The sequence below is a fragment of the Oncorhynchus gorbuscha genome, linkage group LG10, assembly GCF_021184085.1.
Source record: "Oncorhynchus gorbuscha isolate QuinsamMale2020 ecotype Even-year linkage group LG10, OgorEven_v1.0, whole genome shotgun sequence".
Lineage (NCBI taxonomy): Eukaryota > Metazoa > Chordata > Actinopteri > Salmoniformes > Salmonidae > Oncorhynchus > Oncorhynchus gorbuscha.
The window spans coordinates 24,286,575-24,313,110 of record NC_060182.1 but is presented as its reverse complement, the minus strand read 5'-3'; the positions used below and the strand labels follow the sequence as shown (position 1 = coordinate 24,313,110).

The 26,536-nt window shown below is 41.7% G+C and overlaps 1 protein-coding gene across 1 annotated transcript; it reads right to left on the bottom strand.

Moving 5' to 3' along the window:
• Nucleotides 1–6,434: 6,434 nt before the first annotated feature.
• Nucleotides 6,435–14,238, bottom strand: LOC124045725 (lipopolysaccharide-binding protein-like). Its single transcript, XM_046365282.1, has 16 exons — nucleotides 14,119–14,238; nucleotides 13,817–13,926; nucleotides 13,612–13,723; nucleotides 13,226–13,354; nucleotides 12,635–12,790; nucleotides 12,484–12,547; nucleotides 12,305–12,365; nucleotides 12,118–12,209; nucleotides 11,777–11,953; nucleotides 10,827–10,886; nucleotides 9,513–9,680; nucleotides 9,337–9,404; nucleotides 9,209–9,251; nucleotides 8,960–9,023; nucleotides 8,673–8,749; nucleotides 6,435–7,322 (listed from the first exon to the last, which is right to left on the bottom strand). The coding sequence occupies exons 2-16, from the start codon at nucleotides 13,914–13,916 to the stop codon at nucleotides 7,263–7,265; spliced, it is 1,431 nt and encodes a 476-aa protein (XP_046221238.1). The 5' UTR covers nucleotides 13,917–13,926; nucleotides 14,119–14,238; the 3' UTR covers nucleotides 6,435–7,262.
• Nucleotides 14,239–26,536: the final 12,298 nt, after the last annotated feature.

The window sequence follows — 26,536 nt, the reverse complement described above, 5'->3', positions numbered from 1 at the left end:
TGTGGGTCTGTTTTATTTGTGATGTAAAGTCACTGTGCTACATATTCAAGAATGCAAACTTGAATGTTAAAGCAGCAATCAGCAGTAGAAACAATAACAAAATGACCTCCAACCCTGTTTTGGTAAAAAGCTAAAGGATGGTGCTGGAGAAATGTAACCACTGTCAAATTCAGACATAAAACAAAATTATAGTTGAGGCTATATAGTGTTTGTTTACATTTTATTTTGTTGACATGATTGCACATTTTTTTCTGTTTGATGCGGTATGACAGTTGAACTAAGCTCATGAGACATAAGTTATATCCTTCAATCAATGGGAACATCATTTATAAGTACTGTTGGGGAAATTCACCACTAAGGACTCAAATTTAAAGGAAGAAATCTTTACCATGGCTGGAGAGGTTCACAAACTCTGCCTGATGAAACTCTGAAAAGGGGCATGTACTGCTACACAAACAAGTCTTATAAGCATGGTTGGTTCCTGCATGAGACTGACTGATAGATGCCAGGCTTCTTACCTTGAAACTGAGATACTCCTAGATCCCAGAGCAATGTTCTGGGTGTACTCTTGTGTAGTCAATATGTCACTCGCATGAACCCAACCAAGACAGATTATTAGAAAGCAGCAGTATTCTAAACATCCCCCATCACACACAAAATGTTTGTAGCAACTGCTGATTACCCCTTTATGGAATTTAATTTATTGAATTTATTTTTACAAAGCAGCACCCAAGTAACAAGTGTGATACGTTTGGAAGAATTGAACAAATGGCTTGACCATTACTACAGTATGCGATTTACACAACATTAGTGTTGGGTGTAGTCAGTGAACGTCAACAGTGGACACTGGGATAGGGTTATGTTCAGGATAATTAGGACAGTGACAGTTGATTTTGAAAATGCCGAACCAAATGCGCCTTGGTTCGGGCATGTTCAAAAACCTTTTTTTCTGAGGACTTAAATGTCAAAGGCAGAGGATGATACTGTACATTCCAGTCACATTTTTGCTAGAAAGTTTAATCCCTCCAGTCGTTTCTAGATCCAAGCTCCCCATCTTTTTGCATGTTGTACAGCCCCGTTTTTAATTCTGCATGACAAGCCAGGGGTAATATATTTTCTTGTTCTTGAACTGCAAATTGCATCTGCTCCCGGTTTCCCTCTCCTGCTCAGTCTGACTCGCTAGTGGAGGTGTGGGTGGTGATGCTGAACTGGCGGGATGAACAGCTTTTAGCTAAGGTATCGTCATCAGGAAGTTTGCCCCTCACTCCTTTCCACCGGCCGGCACTGACAGTTCTGTCTCATTCTGGGTTCGAGTCACCAGTTCTCTGGATTTTTGTAATCAACATTTAATCAAACTCGATGACTACACAGAAGGATCACCGCGCATTGACGTAATGGTCTTTCTAGGGACGGGAGAAATAACGAGGAAGCAACTTGATTTAACGCTCATCGCTTTTATTAGAATGTTTACAGTGCGAACATTGACACAGTGAATCAATCGTGCCGCAAGAGGTACTGTATCCGGGTAAATAGGGGCAGGTTTTGTGCCGAAAAATACCCCATGCCAGAATTCTCTCCCACCCATCCTTAGCGTGGACGCGCTCGCACTCAATTCATTGCTGCGACTTGCTTGCTAGTTGAGATTTCTGATCACGTTCGACTGCGTTGAAATTATTCTTGATTTCGGTTTGATAGCGGGGGAGGCACCAGTAATGTCTGCAGTTTTCGGTTTGGCTATTTTTTTTCAAGTGTATTAGACTATAAATAAATCTCTTTGCCAAAATTCGTCATCTCTTCCATGTCATTCGATTAGTAGTTGTTCTGAAAGGTTTATTGCTTGCCTACATTTTACTCCCTCTATGTTTAATATATCACACATACATTGTTCTGTAGACAGTATTTGACAAATTTTCTTGCAAGGCCTGTCACACTTCATAATCATTTTTGGTAGCTAATGTTAACCAGTAGTGTGTGCTACAGAAAGTATTTGACTGATTTTCTTGCAAGGCCTGGCACACTTCATACTCATTTTTGGTAGCTTATGTTGACCAGTAGTGTGTGCTACAGAAAGTATTTGACTGATTTTCTTGCAAGGCCTGGCACACTTCATACTCATTTTTGGTAGCTTATGTTGACCAGTAGTGTGTGCTACAGAAAGCATTTGTCTCTAGCCACAAAATTGATATTGGAAAGCTGCACCTACCCGTTCGTCCAGCATCACTACTCTGGACGGTTGACTTAGAATATGTGGACAACTACCTAGGTGTCTGGTTAGACTGTAAAGTCTCTTTCCAGACTCATATTAAACATCTCCAATCCAAAATTAAATCTAGAATCAGCTTTCTATTTCACAACAAAGCATCCTTCACTCATGCTGCCAAACATACCCTTGTAAAACTGACCATCCTACCGATCCTCGACTTCGGCGATGTAATTTACAAATTAGCCTCCAACTCTTCTCAACAAATTGGATGGTGTATCACAGTGCCATCCGTTTTGTCACCAAAGCCCCATATACTACCCACACCCTGTACACTCGTTGGCTGGCCCTCACTTCATACTCACAGCCAAACCCACTGGCTCCAGGTCATCTACAAGTCTCTGCTAGGTAAAGCCCCGCCTTCTCAGCTCACTGGTCACCATAGCAGCACCCACCTGTAACACACACTCCTCACAGGTCACCCCCAAAGCCAATTCTTCCTTTGGCTGCCTCTCCTTCCAGTTCTCTGCTGCAAATGACTGGAACGAATGGCAAAAAAAAAATCACTAAAGCTGGAGACTCTTACCTCCCTCACTAGCATTAAGCACCAGCTGTCAGAGCAGCTCACTACACCTGTACATGCTCATCTGTAAATAGCCTATCCAATCTACCTCATCACCATACTGTATTTATCTTGCTCCGTTCCACCCTAGTATCTCTACCACTCCAGTGTTTAATTGCTATATTGTAATTACTTCATCACAATGGCCTATTTATTGCCTTCCCTCTTAACCTACCACATGCTGTATATAGATGCTACTGTATTATTGACTCCATGTGTAACTCTGTTGTGTCGAACTGCTTTGCTTAATCTTGGCCAGGTCGCAGTTGAAAATGAAAACTTGTTCTCAACTGGCCTACCTGGTTAAATAAAATAAAAACCACAAAATTAAGGAAAGTAGAAAGGGGGGGGGGACTTCTCCCCCCTTCTAGTTTGGGACTGCAAGGCCTGGCACACTTCCTAATCATTGTGGTAGCTCATGTTGACCAGTAGTGTGCTACAGAGAGAAAAATTAGTATCAAGAAACTTTTTTTTTTTAAAGAAACAGGTTTAAGAAAATACAAAATAAACACATCACAGAAAGTTAAGTTTGTTAACAAACATTAAATACAAATGTCGATCTTTACATAAGAAATAAAATGACAATAAATAACAAAACAAATATTGGAAAGCTGCAACAGCTCGACTGAACATTTAGTCCACTTCTGGATGTGTCAGGTGATACCGCCACCTGGAACTCAAGCCTAACCTCGTCCTGACAGGCAGCGCAGACGTCATCTGAATTGTTCTAAACTGACTTGCCTAGTTAAGTAAAGGTTTTTAAAATATTTTTTTTATTAAACAAATTTGTCCAATGAGATGGTTTTCATACAGGACTGGTGGAATCATCGTGGGCAGCGGTCAAACAAACTTTATGACAAATTAATATATTTAAAACATCTTCTTGAATTACAATTTCATTATCAAAGCGGATTATACTACCTTTGGAAAATTGACTGGTTATACACATTCATACTCCTAAAAATGTGCCTTTAGAAGTGAACAATCAATTACCCAGTTTTCCTCATTGTCCACCTCACCACAGAAGTGGCACAGTTGGCTCAGGTCATCTAGCAAAACATAATGTCAAGTAGTCTATACATCTTTACATGTATTTTTCTGAGCAAATTGAACAGTATAGATTTCTTGTAACATAATTATTTAAATACATGTGTTTTAGTGGCCATCTAGTAAGAAGTTGGATCAAAGAACCTTGAAATATCCATGTACATTTTTTTTTTTTATCTACAATTATATAAAATTTGAAATTGAACATACCAGTGTTTGAAGAGTGTGACTGCTATTTCTTTATCTCATGATGTTATCTTTGTCCGTATTTGAGAAGACAATTGACTCCAGAACACATTCAGCTAACTGGGTAAAAAAAAATCAAATGGCATTTGTTTCCCCAACAAAGATGTTGCATTTACGATTCTAATTCGCCAGTATACAACGACATACCTGTAATATAATTTGACAGTTCTGTTTTGCTTTTTAGTCCGTATACTTTCAGTAGGTTAATTTTACATTACTTATACTCTCACACTTACTTTCAAGGCAAAGACCCCACAAGAAGTAACATCTTCTTGGCATGGGTGAGGAAGGGCACCACTAACGCTCGTCTGAAAAAGAGGACCAAAGCGCAGCACGTGTTCGTGACAATTTATTCAAACTGAACACTGACACAAAACAACACCGTTGACCGAAACGAAACATTTCTGTCTGGTGCAGACACAAAATAGAAAAGAACTACTCACAAATCCAGGTGGGGAAAAGGCTACCTAAGTATGATTCTCAATCAGAGACAATGATAGACAGCTGCCTCTGATTGAGAACCACACCCGGCCAAACACAAATAAATAGAAAACATAGAAATAAGGAAACTAGAATGCCCACCCTTGTCACACCCTGGCCTAACCAAAATAGAGAATAAAAGTCTCTCTATGGCCAGGGCATGACAACCACACACCCATCTGGAGATATTACACCCCTTATTGCTCAAGAATGATCTGAACATATAGATTAATAAAAGTACAGCATTTTGAAACACTTTTTTTGATTACAATATAGAGATGAATAACAGAGGGGAATCTGATAATGCAGAGATTCCAGCAGGGTGTGAGTTGAAGTCGTCAAATATGGAGCTGACAAGGACTGGAATGTAAACGACATGATCATCTCAGACGATCTGATTTCTGAGAATGGGCAGAGGCATTCCCTCAGATGAAGAGCATCTCCGTCTTGCTATTTATGTGCTGTCATCCAGGTGGAAATGTCACCTGCATATCTGATGTAGGAAAAGAGATAAGAGATAAGTTGTGTCTTATGAATATGTTTATGTATATGTACTGTACATGTACATGTGTATATATATATATATCTTGGTATATATATTTTGTATTTTAATTTATATTATTATTGTCATTATTGTGTTTTGTGGCTGAGGGGTGGGTGGAGGTTGATGGGGACTGGTGGAGGTGCTGGGGGTGTCCTATTGAGGGCAAAGGTATAAGGGGTGCGTACTGGTGGCAGAGAAGTCAGACGCAGGAGAGCAAAAACTGTGTTTCCAACGGCGCAGTTTAATAATAAAAACTCACCGGAAACCAGAACAATCATTAAATGGGTACAAAACCCGACGCACACCAGACATAGCGTGCACAAGCACTTACAATAAAAAATACCGGACAAGGACATGGGGGGGGGCAGAGGGTTAAATTCACAACATGTAATTGATGGAGTTGAAACCAGGTGTGTGGAAAGACAAGACAAAACAAATGGAAAATGAAAGGTGGATCGGCGATGGCTTGAAGACCGGTGACGTCGACCTCTGAACGTCGCCCGAACAAGGAGAGGGACCGACTTCGGAGGAAGTCTTGACAAAAGGGACCTATTGGGGAGGGATTCTTCATGGAGGCACATTCAGTCATAGTTTTGTTTATTATATTATTATACATTTATTTATTTTTTTCTTCGTTTTTTCTATTATTATAACAGTTTACTGTGATTATGGATATGCACTCACGTTGACTTATATATTTGAACTTTTTTTGTTGCCCAGAGTACACGTTTGATTTATTATTGTTTTATTATTTTATTATTACTACTGTACCTACATTCTTAAAAACTAAAACAGAAAAGTTTTAAAACATTTTAGGAAAAGCCACAAGAGGGAAATGCATGATGGGACGGGGGATTGTGGGATGGGTAGAGAGAGCAGTAGAGGCCTCTGAAAACTATTATTGATGAAATAACCACTTCCTTTTGTGACTAGAGTCACCAAAATTGATTCTGACGTGTGCCAGGCCTTGCAGTCCCATGATAGAAGGGGGGGTTGGCAGGCAAGAAAATAGCCTTGCCCCCCCCCCTTCTAGTTTCCTTACTTTTGTAGCTAGAGTCAAGTACTTTCTGTGGCACACATCAGAGTCAAATACTTTCTGTGGCACACATCAGAGTCAAGTACTTTCTGTGGCACACATCAGAGTCAAATACTTTCTATAGAACAAACTTCACGTAGGCAACCGAAATGAATAATGAATGTATGTGTTATATTAAACATAGAAGAGGGAGTAAAATATAGGCAAGCAATAAACCTTGCAGAACAACTACTAGTCGAATAAGAGATGGGAGAGGTGACACATTTTGGCAAAGAGATTTATTTATAGACTAATACACTTGAAACAAATAGCCAAACCGAAAACTGCAGACATTACTTGTGCCTGCCCGCGATCAAAATTACATCAAAAATAAAATGAAACGGAGCCTACGGTGATCAGACATCTCAACTAGCATGCAAGTTGCAACAATGAAGAATTGATGTGTGCGCGTTCACGTGAAGGGGGGAAGGGGGGGGGGATTCTGTCAGGGGGGATCTTTTCGATACCACACCTGAACTAAATAAATCAAATCTGAGAGGTGCTTGGGGGACTACATGTTTACTGTAGCCTTGTAAACCTTGCCATAGCGAACACTTCAAGAAAACAGAAATTCACTTTTAGTAAAACAATCATTTTTCAGTGTATTAATGTGGTGTTTCATTGTATTGCATCACACAGCTTTATTGTCCAGAGTTGCAATCAGGTTTATTGTGAGCTGCAATCAGTTGTTTTTAGCAGCGTTACAGTACAAGTTGTCTTGTTCCTCTCTTTAATCAGTGAGTTATCCAAAATGGAGCAATGCTCAAATGTAATTTCAGGTGAAGCAGTACATTTCATGTGATACTTGTGATAATTGATTAACTGAAAACTAGGCAAAGCTGAAAATTGTCTCTTGAATAATAGGTTTTAAAATCTATAACAATCGTCTGGTGTTTTAGGTGCAAAAATGTAACCATTAATTAGTAATTAGTTACTGTGTAGCTACTTGCAGTTCTACATTAAGAAATTAGTAATGTATCATTTTTTTCTGGGATAATAATGAATGATATTAGCAGGCACCACCTAGAGTCTGTAATGGTAAATCCCTTCAGAAAGACTCTCCCTTGCCAGATTTAACATCAAGGTCTGATGCAATGGACACAAATCCCTGTGGGAGAAAAAAACATCTGAATGAACCCAAAATACTGTCTTTTTTATACCTTTATTTAACTAGGAAGTCAGTTAAGAACTAATTCTTATTTTCATTGATGGCCTAGGAACAGTGGGTTAACTGCCTTGTTCAGGGACAGAACAACAGATTTTCACCTTGTCAGCTCGGGATTCAATCTTGCAACCTTTCAGTTACTAGTCCAATGCTCTAACCACTAGGCTACCTGCCGCCCCTAGTTCTGGCGTATCTCCCAGAACTACTTTGGTGAAAGTAAAGATACACATACACACTGTTAAATAGTTCATTAATGGTACCCAAACTATCTACACTGACCCTATCTGCACTGACCTTATGCACACTCACTAGACTATATACAGTGCCTTGCGAAAGTATTCGGCCCCCTTGAACTTTGCAACCTTTTGCCACATTTCAGGCTAAATGTCGTTCCACTTCATGATTGTGTCCCACTTGTTGTTGATTCTTTACAAAAAAATACAGTTTTATATCTTTATGTTTGAAGCCTGAAATGTGGCAAAAGGTCGCAAAGTTCAAGGGGGCTGAATACTTTCGCAAGGCACTGTATACACACACACACACACACACACACACACACACACACACACACACACACACACACACACACACACACACACACACACACACACACACACACACACACACACACACACACACACACACACACACACACACACACACACACACACACACACACACACACACACACACACACACACACACACTTTTACACTCATCATTTGCTGCTGCTACTCTGTTCTTTATTTTACTTTTATTATTATCTATCCTGATAACTAGTCACTTTACCCTGCTTTCAGGTACATATCTACCTCAAATACCTCGCACCTCTACACATTGATCTGGTACTGGTACTCTCTTTAAAAAAATGTTTTATTCCTCTTGTGTTACTATTTTATTTTTAAACTCTGCATTGTTGGGAAGGCAGCGTAAGCAAGTATTTCACAGTAAAGTCTACACCATTTGTATTCGGGGCATGTAACATAACATTTGATTTGACACACACTTACATACCCAAAATAATGTAGCCATAACTGGCAAATTAAACACATTTACAGATTTCCAACCTATACTAATTGAGGCTGGTTTAAAAGATACACTAATAGATCAAATCCAATCAAATTGTATTTGTTACATGCGCCGAATACAACAGGTGTAGTAGACCTTACCGTAAAAATGCTTATTTACAAGCCAACAATGCGGTCTTAAGAAAAATAAGAGTTAAGAATTTTTTTTCAAGTTTCTAAAAAATGATTAAAAGTAAACACAATAAAATAATACATGGTATCAGACCTGCTGGATCTTCAGCGCAGGGTTAACCAGATGGATGTGGTGCATGGTGGGTAAAACAATGCCCTCCTCCAGTTTGGCTGCAACAAACAAAAACCAGTAGTTTAGGGTAACTATTTCAGCCGTCCAGTCATTAGGTCTACACACAATGGTTTTGTACGTTAAAAAGTAATACCATGATGAAGTGTGGTTTGACAATGTGTATATGGTCAATATGAACATGAATAGGCCTACTGTAGTACTACTCTAGGATTGTATGCTCTTCTTCCCGCATACATTTCAGAACTTACCGTTCAGTTTAGCTAACACTGAAATCTTCATCCCCAGCTTCATAAACTTTTCCAGGGCTGCAGTCTGGAAAATAGTGATCGTTGTCAACATTTGGTAGTTCTTTATTTATCCATACAGTTTCCCAGATACAGATTCATCTTAGTCCTGGACTAACAAGCATGCCTAATGGAGAAACCGTCCCACAGCGTACTGAGGTTAAGCAGTGCACCATATCATTGTAAAGGTAATGCAGTGTCTTTGCATCCTACCTGGAATGTTCCCACTTCACTTGATGCAAGTGTCAGGGTAAAACTAGTAAATGGAGAGTTGTATTAATCAATTAATTTACAAATCAAATATATTTATTTAATTAAAGTGGAAGTGAAACTCCTCTTACTTGCTTAGTTCCACCACGCCTTTGAGTTTCTCTTCTGAAATGCGTATCATCCCACTACAAATGGAGTCCTGGAAGAGAAGAATTGATTGGAATTAACCCTGCACAGAATGCATTCTGAAAGTACATAATAACTGAAAAGGATTTACATGAACCCTGAATCAAAAAAGCTAACTCACAACATTGAGCTTGAACAGTGGGGTCCGTGAAGCATTTGGCTGGATGGCAAAGGCCTTAACAGCACCTGGAAATTCCATTGTCACCTTATCAGCCTGGAAGGAAAACATTGGAACGTCCCTGGCATACACCTGTAGTTCCATCAGCATGTTGGGGAAGAGCTTGGGAAGCTGAGGGGAATGAAATAGTGCATTTAGAAAGATTTTGTTCAAGGGCAAAACTACACTGTCCATACACACTCATTGACAGTTTATTAAGTACACCACCCCGTACACGAAAATGGATCGCTCCTACAGATAGTGATTCACGTGGCCTTGGCTTGCTATATAAAGCAGGCAGACAGGCATTGAGGCATTCAGTTACTGTTCGATTGAACGTTAGAATGGGCAAAACTAGTGACCTAAGCGACTTTGAGCGAGGTATGATCATGGGTTCCAGGCATGTCGGATCCAGTATTTCAGAAACGGCTGCTCTCCTGGGCTTTTTTCATGCACGACAGTGTCTAGGGTTTACAGAGAATGGTGCGACAAACAAAAAACATCCAGTCAGCAGCAGTCCTGTGGGTGAAAACAGCTCATTGATAAGAGAGGTCGAAGGAAAATGGCAAGAATGTGTGCAAGTTAACAGGCGGTATACAAACAGACATATAACGGCGCAGTACAACAGTGGTGTGCAGAACGGCATCTCGGAACGCAACAATCCATCGATCTTTGTCACAGATGGGCTATTAAATCAGACGACCACACAGGGTTCCACTCCTATCAGTTAAAAACAAGAAGAAGCAACTCCAGTGGGCACGCGATCACCAATGGACAGTTAAGAAGTGGAAAAACATTGCCTGATCTGACAAATCCCGGTTCCTTTTGCATCATGCTGATAGCAGTCAAGATTTGGCATAAGTTGCATGAGTCCATTGATCCATTTTGCCTGGTGTCAACGGTACAGGCTGGTGACGGTCGTTACTGATGTGGGGAATGTTTTCCTGGCACATGTTAGGTCCCTTCATACCAACTGAGCAACGATTGAATGCCACTGTGTATCTGAACATTGTTGCCTGACAAACCCAATAGAGCATCTTTGGGATGAGATGGAATGGGCCGTTTGCAGTATGAATGTACCGCTGTCCAGTCTGCAGCAACTGTGTGATGCCATCGCATCAGCATGGACCAACATCTCTGTGGAATGTTTCCGACAAGAATTCAGGCTGTTCTGGAGGCGAATGTGGGTCCGATCCGGTACTAAATTGGTGTAGCTAATAAACTGGCCACTGAATTCATTTTACCTTTGGCAACGGCCAAGGACTTTCTGGATGTTACCTGAGGGATGAGAGGCCCGAAGGAGGTTGTGTTGAGACGGAAAGGAGAGGTCTTGGGGATCTGAGATAAATAGAGGAAGTAAGGGGAAGGGTTAAATACGAAGGTTTCTCAACACTTTGCATACTTAGATTAAAAGGAGCGAAATGACTGTAGTTGACAGAAAAACAGACAGACAGACAGACAGACATGAACATTTGCACGCAAGCACACACACACACACACACACACACACACACACACACACACACACACACACACACACACACACACACACACACACACACACACACACACACACACACACACACACACACACACACACACACACACACACACACACACACACACACACACACCCCGAAGGAGGTTGTGTTGAGACGGAAAGGAGAGGTCTTGGGGATCTGAGATAAATAGAGGAAGTAAGGGGAAGGGTTGAATACGAAGGTTTCTCAAAAGTTTTCATACTTAGATTAAAAGGAGCGAAATGACTGTAGTTGACAGAAAAACAGACAGACAGGGGGCTGAATACTTTCGCAAGGCACTGTATATACACACACACACACACACACACACACACACACACACACACACACACACACACACACACACACACACACACACACACACACACACACACACACACACACACACACACACACACACACACACACACACACACACACACACACACACACACACACACACACACACACACACACACACACACACACACACACGTTTGTTTTACTGTCCTTGTGGGGACCAAACAATTGATTCCCATTAAATATCATATTTTCTCTAACCCCTAACCCTTAACCTAACCCCTAACCTTTACCATAATTCTAAACCTAACCCTAATTGTAACCCTAAACCTAACTTCTAAACCTAAAATAGCAATTTTCCTTCTTTTACTATCCTTGTAAGGACTTCTGTTCCCCACACACACACACCATGCTGTCGTTTATTTGGGCCTGCAGGAGTCCAGCGGAGAAGTAAGCATAGGAGGCGGAGTTGACAGTGAATTCAGACAGGCCCAGGGAGAGCATGTGGCCTTTGTCCTCTGCCAGATGAAAAGGCTCGGCCTTAAAAGGAGGATCTGTGTGACTCTGAACACTGTAGAATTCACCCTGGAACACAGAAATCAGTCAATCTGAGCAAGGATCTTGAGTTTAAAAAAAGACACCATTTATTACTGATGCAAAGTATGATACCCCCAGTCCCCACCCTATTTTCTTCATGTAACACAATCATATTGGGTTATGTTGTATCCATTCACATCAGGTAAAGCTACCTTCAAATCCAGACCAAGGCTAATAGAATCGACGAGGGGTGAGTTAGTGAGGGGGACGTCCAAAACTAGAGCAGAATTGACCTTGAAGGACACTGTAGTGAAAAAACAACACCATGAGCACCACAATACTGGTAGAAAGAATATTTGTGAAGCCTATTTTCTATCTTTGTCCTCCCTACTGCAATACCTTGCATTTCTGCTAGATGTCCCTCCAAATCGGTAACATGCTCTTCAACCAATGGGCAGATCTGGGTGCAGTGATATATATACATTATATGGTCATGCAGTCAGTTGAAAAACACCCCACATCATTTTAACATTTACTGGTATAAGGAATACAAATCATGAGTGAATCAATTTACTCACTCTTTCCTCAATTATAGCTTTAATGCGATGGTGGAAAAGGCTCACAAATGGCTGGAAGATCAAACTGTTAACAAAATGGTTACCAAATTATAATGATGATTATAAATCTCTTTCTTTCTCTCTCTCTCTCTAAATACATTTTGAAACATACCTGGCGCCTCCATGGAAATTGATTGATGCCTCGCCGACGTTGGCATCACAGTTTTTGCTGGAGATAGAAATGTGTCCACTCTGATCACTTCCTATCTGCACCACAGAAGTCACATCCACATTGAACACTGCCAGGTCAAATGAGCCACCATCGGTTCTGCAAACACAGAGAGTGGAACAAGACATAATGTTATTAGAAATTTGATTCGTTTTGAAGTCATTACAAAAGGAACAGGCTTCAAAGCTCAAATATTCTGATGTTAAAACAGGATGAGCCATTGAGAGAACTACTGTACTCATTCTTATCTGACTGGTCCCAGATATAATATGTTTGTTCTCTGTACAGATTTAGTGTATCAGTGTATCAGTTCCTGTTATACTGTCATCAGCAGTTGTGTTACCAGTAGTTGTGTTACCTTGTGTCACCAGTAGTTGTGTTACCAGTACATTTAACAAAGATTCTCCCTTTTCAGGAGACAGACATCAATAATGTACCTGACCCTCATAATCCAATAGCATGGAAAGATTAAAAGATGGAAAAATAGAAAAACAGGCACCAATCAGACAACAGAAACTGATCGCTGTCACTCACATGATGCCAAAACGTGTGTGCCAATTTCCACTCATTGAAATGCTGAGGCCACTGATCACAGCCTTGAGTCCCACGCCCTCATAGAAGTCCACTGAAGGCTCTGGAACATCACACCCAGACACTGAGATTCTAGAGAGAAGGATGGTGGAGACAGTCAATGTTGTGCACATTGTGTCAATAGCACTGTTTTAAATCATAGAACATCTTCGGAGACCATGTTATAATATTAGACCCAAACTCATTCTTGGTACTTTGCCACCAAAGGACAAAGCACAAAATGTCTGTAACAGGTTCTTTGACTAATGATGATTAAGTTAAACGTTATTCTGAGATTCTAAACAGTAATGGTTTACTTTAATTTCATAAATAAAAGCCACAACATGTACCCGTCAAGGACGTAGTGCACCGTTCCTATACCAATGTCAACACCACCTCTGACATCTGGTATGATCACACTACCTATCTTCTCCTGCATCCAATCAGCCCCAATGTGTGACCCTGGAGGATACAAGAATAAAGTAGCTGTTGAAATGCAATTTCTCTGGTTTGGTATTTTAACTCAAGACAATTGAGGAAATAGCATTTTCTTACCATATTGAAGTCCTTTATTTGTCAATATGGCCTTTATTGCAGGATTTTGTCCAAAAGCATGATTGGTAAGATTCAGCAGCAGTATTAGGAGGGATAACATGCTTAACACCCTATATGGAGAGACATACAGTGTTGTTCCTCTGAAATAGTACTGCTTTTATAAAATACCATAAACAACTTTTTTTCAACTATATCCAGCAAATCAGCAAATAAAGATAATTTTGTCAACATGATTTGCATAAGAGATACATACATACAGAGACTATAGATGTATGCATGTACAATAAAAGGAAGAATTTTACCTAGGTTGATTATTAGCTCTAGTGTAGATAGATGGCTGTAGGTCTGATTTGGGACTGTGCTCAAATCATGTGATATTTATATATAGTCTATTAGCTTCCTGTTTCATTGTAAAGTGAAACTGCCGAACACCTATCCCCTTTGGTGAGTGGTGCTGAGATATACTGTTGCTAAGTAGAGTGTGAAAAACAGGAAACATACTCTCCATGTCTGATGACTGTTAAACTTTTCTTTTGGTCTGCTTTATAATCTCCACGTTTTAATAGCAGTGCTTAGTAGAATCAGGAGAAGGCTCATAGCAAATACATTTTCCATGAAATAAGGCCTCCCTCTTTACTTGTTGTCTTCCTCCAGCTTGGAGTAAGCTAGCGCACTCCAGTCGAGATACAGTAGCAGATAGTTATCCAAATAATAACTGAACAAAATAATAGTGCGTCAACCCAGCGTCTAAATTGTGACATTTATTAGTCTTATTTATTAGGCTTCCAAAGAATATTATTTTTTAAACTATTTTTTTCCTCAACAGTCCCCGAAGGTTCCCATGGACCGGCTCCCAACCAACAAGACATGAAATATGAGTGATGAGTCTTTACTAATTAACGAAATGTTGTTTTATGTTTTTTTGTACATTATACCTTGAAGCTATTTCATCGCCCCCAGAAACCTCCTTTTACTCTCTGTTCCGGATGTTCTAAACGACCAATTCTCATAGCTTTTAGCCATACCCTTATCCTACTCCTCCTCTGTTCCTCTGGTGATATAGAGGTGAATCCAGGCCCTGCAGTGCCTAGCTCCACTCCTATTCCCGAGGCGCTCTCTTTTGATGACTTCTGTAACAGTAATAGCCTTGGCTTCATGCATGTCAACATTAGAAGCCTCCTCCCTAAGCTTGTTTTATTCACTGCTTTAGCACACTCTGCCAACCCGGATGTTCTAGCCATGTCTGAATCCTGGCTTAGGAAGACCACCAAAAATTCTGAAATCTCCATTCCGAACGACAACATTTTCAGACAAGATAGAACGGCCAAAGGGGGCGGTGTTGCAATCTACTGCAGAGATAGCCTGCAGAGTTCTGTCCTACTATCCAGGTCTGTACCAATTTTGAACTTCTAGTTTTAAAAATCCACTTCTCTAAAAACAAGTCTCTCACTGTTGCCACCTGCTATAGACCACCCTCTGCCCCCAGCTGTGCTCTGGACACCATATCTGAACTGATTGCCACGCATCTACCTTCAGAACCCCAGCCATCCTGCAATCTAAGCTTGATGCCCTCAATCTCACACAAATTATCAATGAACCTACCAGGTACCACCCCAAAGCCGTAAACACGGGCACCCTCATAGATATCATCCTAACCAACTTGGCCTCTAAATACACCTCTGCTGTTTTCAACCAAAATCTCTGCTATCACTGCCTCATTGCCTGCATCCGTAATGGGTCAGCGGTCAAACGACCTCCACTCATCACTGTCAAACGCTCTCTGAAACACTTCAGCGAGCAGGCCTTTCTAATCGACGTGGCCAGGGTATCCTGGAAGGACATTGACCTCATCCCATCAGTAGTGGATGCCTGTTTTTTTTTTTTAAATGCCTTCCTCACCATTTTAAATAAGCATGCCCCATCCAAGAAATTTAGAAACAGGAACAGGTATAGCCCCTGGTTCTCTCCAGACCTGACGACCCTTAACCAACACAAAAACATCCTATGGCATTCTGCATTAGCATCAAACAGCCCCCGTGATATGCAACTTTTCAGGGAAGCTAGAAACCAATACACACAGGCAGTTAGAAAAGCCAAGGCTAGCTTTTTCAAGCAGATATTTGCTTCCTGCAACACAAACTCAATAAAGTTCTGGGACACTGAAAAGTCCTTGGAGAATATGACCACCTCCTCGCAGCTGCCCACTGCACTGAGGATAGGAAACACTGTCACTACCGATAAATCCACTATAATTGAGAATTTCAATAAGCATTTTTCTACGGCTGGCCAAACTTTCCACCTGGCTACCCCTACCCCAGTCAACAGCACTGCACCCCCCACAGCAACTCGCCCAAGCCTTCCCCATTTCTCCTTCTCCCAAATCCAGTCAGCTGATGTTCTGAAAGAGCTGCAAAATCTGGACCCGTACAAATCAGCCGGGCTAGACAATCTGGACCCTTTCTTTCTAAAATGATCTGCCGAAATTATTGCAACCCCTATTACTAGCCTGTTCAACCTCTCTTTTTTGTCTTCTGAGATTCCCAAAGATTGGAAAGCAGCTGTGGTCATCCCCCTCTTCAAAGGGGGGGACACTCTTGACCCAAACTGCTACAGACCTATATCTATCCTACCCTGCCTTTCTAACGTCTTTGAAAGCCAAGTCAACAAACAGATTACCGACCATTTCGAATCCCACCATACCTTCTCCACTATGCAATCTGGTTTCAGAGCTGAATAGCCTCCAATACCCTACTCAATAAATTGGATGCAGTCTATCACAGTGCCATCCGTTTTGTCACCAAAGCCCCATATACTACCCACCACTGCGACCTGTACGCTCTCGTGGCTGGCTCTCGCTTCATACTCGTCGCCAAACCCTGCTAGTTAAAGTCCCCCCCTTATCTCACATCGCTGGTCACCATAGCAGCACCCACCTGTAGCACGCGCTCCAGCAGGTACAGTATATCTCTCTGGTCACCCCCAAAACCAATTCTTACTTTGACCGCCTCTCCTTCCAGTTCTCTGCTGCCAATGACTGGAACAAACTGCAAAAATCTCTGAAACTGGAAACACTTATTCCCCTCACTAGCTTTAAGCACCAGCTGTCAGAGCAGCTCACAGATTACTGCACCTGTACATAACCCATCTATAATTTAGCCCAAACAACTACCTCTCCCCCTACTGTATTTATTTATTTATTTTGCTCCTTTGCCCCCATTATTTCTATCTCTACTTTGTACATTCTTCCACTGCAAATCTACCATTCCAGTGTTTTACTTGCTATATTGTATTTACTTCGTAACCATTGCCTTTTTTGCCTTTACCTCCCTTATCTTACCTCATTTGCTCACATTGTATATAGACTCATTTTGCTGCTGTATTATTGACTGTATGTTTGTTTCACTCCATGTGTAACTCTGTTGTTGTACGTGTCGAACTGTTTTGCTTTATCTTGGCCAGGTCACAGTTGTAAATGAGAACTCATTCTCAACTTGCCTACCTGTTTAAATAAAAGTGAAATAAAAAACTCCTTGGAATGACTCCTTGGAATGACTCCTTGGGTATCCACTGCTGGCCCCTTATGAGAGCATCAGAAGTCCACTTTAACAAGCAACATGTGGGATCCATATCAAAACATCGGCATTCTGAGAAGAATTGTTATTTACTAGAACTTGAAAATCAGGAACTGAAAGAGGTGGGGAAGAATAATGCTATGATATATTTCAAAGAATATGAATTATGTTTGTGTTGTGATATTATGTTTGTATTGTTATATACACTGAGTGTACAAAACATTAAGAACACCTACTCTTTCCATGACATAGACTGACTAGGTGAATCCAGGTGAAAGATATGATCCCTTATTGATGTCACCTGCTAAATCCACTTCAATCAGTGTAGGTGAAGGGGAGGATTAAGCCTTGAGGCAATTGAGACATGGATTGTGTATGTGTGAAATGCAGAGGGTGAATGGGCAAGACAAAATATTTAAGTGCGTTTGAACGGGATATGGTAGTAGGGGCGCCTGGGGTATGGCACACAGTTGTGAGTGTGTCAAAAACGGCATTTGCTTTTTTTCATGCTCAACAGTTTCCTTGTGTATCAAGAATGGTCCACCACCCAAAGGATATCCAGCCAACTTTTCACAACTGTGGGAAGCATTGGAGTCAACATGGGATAGCATCCCTGTGGAAAGATTTCCATGCCTTGTAGAGTCCATTCCCAATGAATTGAGGCTGTTCTGAGGGCAAAAGGGGGTGCAACGCAATAGTAGGAAGGTGTTCCTAATGTTTTGTGCACTCAGTGTGTGTTTTATATATACACACACACATATATATCTATATACACACATATATATATACACATACATATATATATATATACACATACAATTAATATATATATATATATACACATACAATTAATATATATATATACATACATATATATATATATATACATATATATATATACATATATATATATATTAATTGTATGTATATATATATATATATATACACATATATGTATATATATACACATATGTGTATATATAAACATAAATTGTTTGTGTATATATATATATGTATATATGTATATGTATTTGCATATATATATATGTGTATGTATATGTATGTATATGTATGCATGTATATATATACACATACAATTAATATATATATATATACACATATATGTATATATATACACATATGTGTATATATAAACATATATATATATATATATATATATATATATATATATATATATATATATATATATATATAAATAAACTGTGGGAGCAATTATTAGGAAATGGAAGACATACAAGACCAATGATAATCTCCCTCGATCTGGGGCTCCACGCAAGATCTCACCCTGTGGTCACAATGATCACAAGAACGGTGAGCAAAAATTCCAGAACCACACGGGGGGACCTAGTGAATGACCTGCAGAGAGCTGGGACCAAAGTAACAAAGCCTACCATCAGTAACATACTACGCAGCCAGGGACTCAAATCCTGCAGTGCCAGACGTGTCCCTATGCTTAGGCCAGTACATGTCCAGGCCCGTCTGAAGTTTGCTGGAGAGCATTTGGATGATCCAGAAGAAGATTGGGAGAATGTCATATGGTCAGATGAAACCAAAATATAACTTTTTGGTAAAAACTCAACTCGTCGTGTTTGGAGGACAAAGAATGCTGAGTTGCATCCAAAGAACACCATACCTACTGTGAAGCATGGGGGTGGAAACATCATGCTTTGGGGCTGTTTTTCTGCAAAGGGACCAGGACGAATGATCCGTGTAAAGGAAAGAATGAATGGGGCCATGTATCGTGAGATTTTGAGTGAAAACCTCCTTCAATCATCAAGGGCATTGAAGATGAAATGTGGCTGGGTCTTTCAGCATGACAATGACAATGATCCCAAACACACTGCCCGGGCAACAAAGGAGTGGCTTCGTAAGAAGCATTTCAAGGTTACAAATCCTACATTGTGATTTTCTGGATTTTTTTTCTCATTTTGTCTGTCATAGTTGAAGTGTACCTATGATGAAAATTACAGGCCTCTCTCATCTTTTTAAGTGGGAGAACTTGCACAATTGGTGGCTGACTAAGTACTTTTTTTGCCCCACTGTATATACACATACAGAAATATATATACACTGCTCAAAAGGGAACACTAAAATAACACATCCTAGATCTGAATGAATGAAATATTCTTATTAAATACTTTTTTCTTTACATAGTTGAATGTGCTGACAACAGAATCACACAAAAATTATCAATGGAAATCAAATTTATCAACCCATGGAGGTCTGGATTTGGAGTCACACTCAAAATTAAAGTGAAAAACCACACTACAGGCTGATCCAACTTTGATGTAATGTCCTTAAAACAAGTCAAAATGAGGCTCAGTAGTGTGTGTGGCCTCCACACATGCACATTTGTGGCCTGCTGGAGGTCATTTTGCAGGGCTCTGGCAGTGCTCCTCCTGCTCCTCCTTGCACAAAGGCGGAAGTAGTGGTCCTGCTGCTGGGTTGTTGCCCTCCTACGGCCTCCTCCACTTCTCCTGATGTACTGGCCTGTCTCCTGGTAGCGCCTCCATGCTCTTGACACTACACTGACAGACACAGCAAACCTTCTTGCCACAGCTCGCATTAATGTGCCATCCTGGATGAGCTGCACTACCTGAGCCACTTGTGTGGGTTGTAGACTCCGTCTCATGCTACCACTAGAGTGAAAGCACCGCCAGCATTCAAAAGTGACTAAAACATCAGCCAGGAAGCATAGGAACTGAGAAGTGGTCTGTGGTCCCCACCTGCAGAACCACTCCTTTATTGGGGGTGTTTGCTAATTGCCTATAATTTCCACCTGTTGTCTATTCCATTTGCACAACAGCATGTGAAATGTATTGTCAGTTTGATTTCACAGAAGTGTAATTGACTTAAGTGTTGTTTAAGTGTTCCCTTTATTTTTTTGAGCAGTGATATATATATATATATATATATACACACACACACACACACACACATACACATATATATATATATATATACACACATACACATACATACACACACACAGTACCAGTCAAAAGTTTGGACACACCTACTCATTTCTCAATTTTTACTATTTTCTACATTCTATGAAATAACACATATGGAATCATATAGTAAACAAAATAGTGTTAAACAAATAAAAATCCTTTGCCTTGATAACAGCTTTGCACACTTGGCATTCTCTCAACCAGCTTCATGGAGAATGCTTTTCCAACAGACTTGCAGAAGTTCCCACATATACTGAGCACTTGTTGTCTGCTTTTCCTTCACTCTGCAGTCCAACTCATCCCAAACCTCATTTGAGGTGACAGGTGAGGGTGGAGGTCAGGTCATCTGATGCAGTACTCCGTCCCTCTCCTTGGTCAAATAGCCCTTACAAATCAAATCAAAATGTTATTTGTAACATGCGCCGAATACAACAGGTGTAGGTAGACCTTACATTGAAATGCTTACTTACAAGCCCTTAACCAACAATGCAGTTTTAAGAAAAATACCCAAAAATATAGGAACAAAAGCAACAAATAATTAAAGAGCAGCAGTAAAATACCAATAGAGGCTTTATACAGGGCAATGCAAATAGTCTGGGTAGCCATTTGATGAGACATTCAGGAGTCTTATGGCTTTGGGGTAGAACCTGTTAACCTCTATCGTCGAGCAATCCCATATCCGGGAGCGTAATCATTTAAACGTTTCCTATTCATGAAAATCGCAAATGAAATGAAATAAATATATTGAAACACAAGCTTAGGCTTTTGTTAACAACACTGTCATCTCAGATTTTCAAAATATTCTTGAACCAAAGCTACACAAGCATTTGTGTAAGAGTATTGATAGCCTAGCATAGCATTAAGCCTAGCATTCAGCAGGCAACATTTTCACTAAAACAAGAAAAGCATTGAAATAAAACTATTTACCTTTGAAGAACTTCGGATGTTTTCAATGACGAGACTCTCAGTTAGATAGCAAATGTTCATTTTTTCCAAAAAGATTATTTGTGTAAGAGAAATAGCTCCGTTTTGTTCATCACATTTGGCTAAGAAAGAAAAAACGAAGATGCAGTCACTTACAACGCCAAACTTTTTTCCAAATTAGCTCCATAATGTCGACAGAAACATGGCAAACGTTGTTTAGAATCAATCCTCAAGGTGTTTTTCACAATTCTATTCGATGAAAAATCATTCCTGGCAGTCGGTTTCTCATCAGAGGCAAACGGAAATATACTGCAGCTGGAGATTACGCAATAATTGCGACGGAGGACACCAAGCGACCACCTGGTAAATGTAGTCTCTTATGGTCAATCTTCCTATGATATGCCTACAAATACGTCACAATGCTGCAGACACCTTGTGGAAAAGGTAAGCCGACTCCTAGCTCCTCCACAGCCATATAAGGAGTCATTGCCATGAGGCGGTTTCAAAAAATGTGGCACTTCCTGATTGTATTTTTATCTGGGTTTTTTCTGTAACATCAGTTCTGTGGCACTCACAGACAATATCTTTGCAGTTTTGGAAACGTCAGAGTGTTTTCTTTCCAAAGCTGTAAATTATATGCATAGTTGAGCATCTTTTCATGACAAAATATCTTGTTTAAAACGGGAATGTTCTTCATCCAAAAATTAAAATAGCACCCCCTATATCCAAGAAATTAAGAAGCCTCTTGAACCTAGCCTTGGCGCTCTGGTACCGCTTGCCATGCGGTAGCAGAGAGAACAGTCTATTACTAGGGTTGGAGTCTTTGACAATTTTTAGAGCCGTCCTCTGACACTGCCTGGTATAGAGGTCCTGTATGGCAGGAAGCTTGGCCCAGTGATGTACTGGGCAGTACACACTACCCTCTGTAGTGCCTTGCGGTCGGAGGCCGAGCAGTTGCCATACCAGGCAGTGATGCAAACCGTCAGGATGCTTTCGATGGTGCAGCTGTAGAACCTTTTGGGGATCTGAGGACCCATGCCAAATCTTTTTAGTCTCCTGAGGGGAATAGGTTTTGTTGTGCCCTTTTCACGACTGTCTTGGTGTGCTTGGACCATGTTAATTTGTTGGTGATGTGGAAGGCAAGGAACTTGAAGCTCTCATCCTGCTCCACTACAGCCCAATTGAATGGGGGCGTGCTTGGTCCTCCTTTTCCTGTAGTCCACAATCATCTCCTTTGTCTTGATCACATTGAGGGAGAGGCATCCACAGCCGCGCCCTCAGAGCATGCGCAGACCAGCTGGCTGGTGTGTTTACGGACATATTAAAATCAATCCCTATCCCAGTCTGTTGTTCCCACATGCTTCAAGAGGGCCACCATTGTTCCTGTTCCCAAGAAAGCTAAGGTAACTGAGCTAAACGACTACCGCCCCGTAGCACTCACTTCTGTCATCATTAAGTGCTTTGAGAGACTAGTCAAGGACCATATCACCTAGTGGTGTGGGGGCTGTGCTTTGGCAAAGTGGGTATCCTTATATCCTTCCTATTTGGCCCTGTCCGGGGGTGTCCTTGGATGGGGCCACAGTGTCTCCTGACCCCTCCTGTCTCAGCCTCCAGTATTTATGCTGCAGTAGTTAGTGTCGGGGGGCTAGGGTCAGTTTGTTATATCTGGAGTACTTCTCCTGTCCTATTCGGTGTCCTGTGTGAATCTAAGTGTGCGTTCTCTAATTCTCTCCTTCTTTCTTTCTCTCTCTCGGAGGACCTGAGCCCTAGGACCATGCCCCAGGACTACCTGACATGATGACTCCTTGCTGTCCCCAGTCCACCTGGCCATGCTGCTGCTCCAGTTTCAACTGACCTGAGCCCTAGGACCATGCCCCGGGACTACCTGACATGATGACTCCTTGCTGTCCCCAGTCGACCTGGCCATGCTGCTGCTCCAGTTTCAACTGTTCTGCCTTACTATTATTCGACCATGCTGGTCATTTATGAACATTTGAACATCTTGGCCATGTTCTGTTATAATCTCCACCCGGCACAGCCAGAAGAGTACGGGCCACAGCACATATGCTCTCTCTAATTCTCTCTTTCTTTCTCTCTCTCGGAGGACCTGAGCCCTAGGACCGTGCCCCAGGACTACCTGACATGATGACTCCTTGCTGTCCCCGGTCCACCTGACTGTGCTGCTGCTCCAGTTTCAACTGTTCTGCCTTGTTATCATTCGACCATGCTGGTCATTTATGAACATTTGAACATCTTGGCCATGTTCTGTTATAATCTCCACCCGGCACAGCCAGAAGAGGACTGGCCACCCCTCATAGCCTGGTTCCTCTCTAGGTTTCTTCCTAGGTTTTGGCCTTTCTAGGGAGTTTTTCCTAGCCACCGTGCTTCTACACCTGCATTGCTTGCTGTTTGGGGTTTTAGACTGGGTTTCTGTACAGCACTTTGAGATATCAGCTGATGTACGAAGGGCTATATAAATAAATTTGATTTGATTGATTTGATCACCTCCACCCTACCTGACACCCTAGACCCACTCCAATTTGCTTACCGCCCAAATATGTCCACAGACGATGCAATCTCAACCACACTGCACACTGCCCTAACCCATCTGGACAAGAGGAATACCTATGTGAGAATGCTGTTAATCGACTACAGCTCTGCATTTAACACCATAGTGCCCTCCAAGCTCGTCATCAAGCTCGAGACCCTGGGTCTCGACCCCGCCCTGTGCAACAAGGTACTGGACTTCCTGACGGGCTGTCCCAGGTGGTGAGGGTAGGCAACAACATCTCCTCCCCGCTGATCCTCAACACTGGGGCCCCACAAGGGTGCGTTCTGAGCCCTCTCCTGTACTCCCTGTTCACCCACGACTGCGTGGCCACGCACGCCTCCAACTCAATCATCAAGTTTGCGGACGACACAACAGTGGTAGGCTTGATTACCAACAACGACGAGACGGCCTACAGGGAGGAGGTGAGGGCCCTCGGAGTGTGGTGTCAGGAAAATAACCTCACACTCAACGTCAACAAAACTAAGGAGATGATTGTGGACTTCAGGAAACAGCAGAGGGAACACCCCCCTATCCACATCGATGGAACAGTGGTGGAGAGGGTAGTAAGTTTTAAGTTCCTCGGCGTATACATCACAGACAAACTGAATTGGTCAACCCACACAGACAGCATCGTGAAGAAGGCAACTGCTCCGCCCACAACTGTAAGGCTCTCCAGAGGGTAGTGAGGTCTGCACAACGCATCACCGGGGGCAAACTACCTGCCCTCCAGGACACCTACACCACCCGATGTCACAGGAAGGCCATAAAGATCATCAAGGACAGAAACCACCCGAGCCACTGCCTGTTCACCCCGCTATCATCCAGAAGGCGAGGTCAGTACAGGTGCATCAAAGCTGGGACAGAGAGACTGAAAAACAGCTTCTATCTCAAGGCCATCAGACTGTTAAACAGCCACCACTAACATTGAGTGGCTGCTGCCAACACACTGACTCAACTCCAGCCACTTTAATAATGGGAATTGATGGGAAATGATGTAAAATATATCACTAGCCACTTTAAACAATGCTACCTAATATAATGTTCCCTACATTATTCATCTCATATGTATACGTATATACTGTACTCTATAATATCTACTGCATCCTTATGTAATACATGTATCACTAGCCACTTTAACTATGCCACTTTGTTTACATACTCATCTCATATGTATATACTGCACTCAATACCATCTACTGTATCTTGCCTATGCCGCTCTGTACCATCACTCATTCATATATCTTTATGTACACATTCTTTATCCCCTTACACTTGTAAGGGGTAGTAGTTAAGGTAGTAGTTTTGGAATTGTTAGCTAGATTACTTGTTGGTTATTACTGCATTGTCGGAACTAGAAGCACAAGCATTTCGCTACACTCGCACTAACATCTGCTAACCATGTGTATGTGACAAATAACATTTGATATGATTATTTGATTTGATAGGTTGCTGTCCTTGCACAACACGGTCAGGTGTCTGACCTCCTCCCTATAGGCTGTCTCAGCATTGTCAATGATCAGGCCTACCACTGTTGTGTCATCAGCAAACTTAATGATGGTGTTGGATTCGAGCCTGGCCGTGCAGTCATGAGTGAACAGGGAGTACAAGAGGGGACTGAGTACGCACCCCTGAGGGGCCCCCGTGATGAGGATCAGCATGGCGGTTGTGTTATTACCTACCCTTACCACCTGGGGGAGGCCCGTCAGGAAGTCCAGGATCCAGTTGCAGAGGGATGAGTTTAGTCCCAGGGTTCTTAGCTTAGTGATGAGCTGTAGTCAATGAATAGCATTCTCACATAGGTGTTCCTTTTGTCCAGGTGTGAAAGGGCAGTGTGGCGTGCAATAGAGATTGCATCATCTGTGGATCTGTTGGGGCGGTATGCAAATGGGGTTGGGTCTAGGGTTTCTGGGATAATGGTGTTGATGTGAGCCAAGACCAGCCTTTTCAAAGCACTTCATGGCTACATACGTGAGTGCTACGGGTCGGTAGTCAGTTAGGCAGGTTACCTTAGGGTTCTTGGGCACAGGGACTATGGTGGTCTGCTTGAAACATGTTGGTATTACAGACTCAGACAGGGAGAGGTTGAAAATGTCAGTGAAGACACTTGCTATTTGGTCAGCGCATGTTCAGACTACACGTCCTGGTAATCTGTCTGGTCCTGCGGCCTTGTCAATGTTGACCTGTTTAAAAGGTCTTACTCACATCGGCTGCGAAAAGTGTGACCACACATTAGTCCGGAACAGCTGATGCTCTCATGCATGTTTCAGTGTTACTTGCCTCGAAGCAAACATAGAAGTAATTTAGCTCGTCTGGTAGGCTTGTGTCACTGGGCAGCTCTCGGCAGTGTTTCCCTTTGTAGTCTGTAATAGTTTGCAAGCCCTGCCACATCCGACGAGCGTTGGAGCCGGTGTAGTACGATTTGATCTTAGTCCTGTTTTGACACTTTGCCTATTTGATTGATCATTGGAGGGCATAGCGGGATTTCCTATAAACTTCCGGGTTAGAGTCCCGTTCCTTGAAAGTGGAAGCTCTACCCTTTAGCTCAGTGCGGATGTTGCTGCCTGGAGGTGTGTTTTAGGTCCTTTTCCTGTTGACAAACAAATTATACTCCCACTAAGCGCAAACCAGATGGGATGGTGTATCGCTACAGATTGTTGTGGTAGCCATGTTGGTTAAGTGTGCTTTGAATTCTAAATAA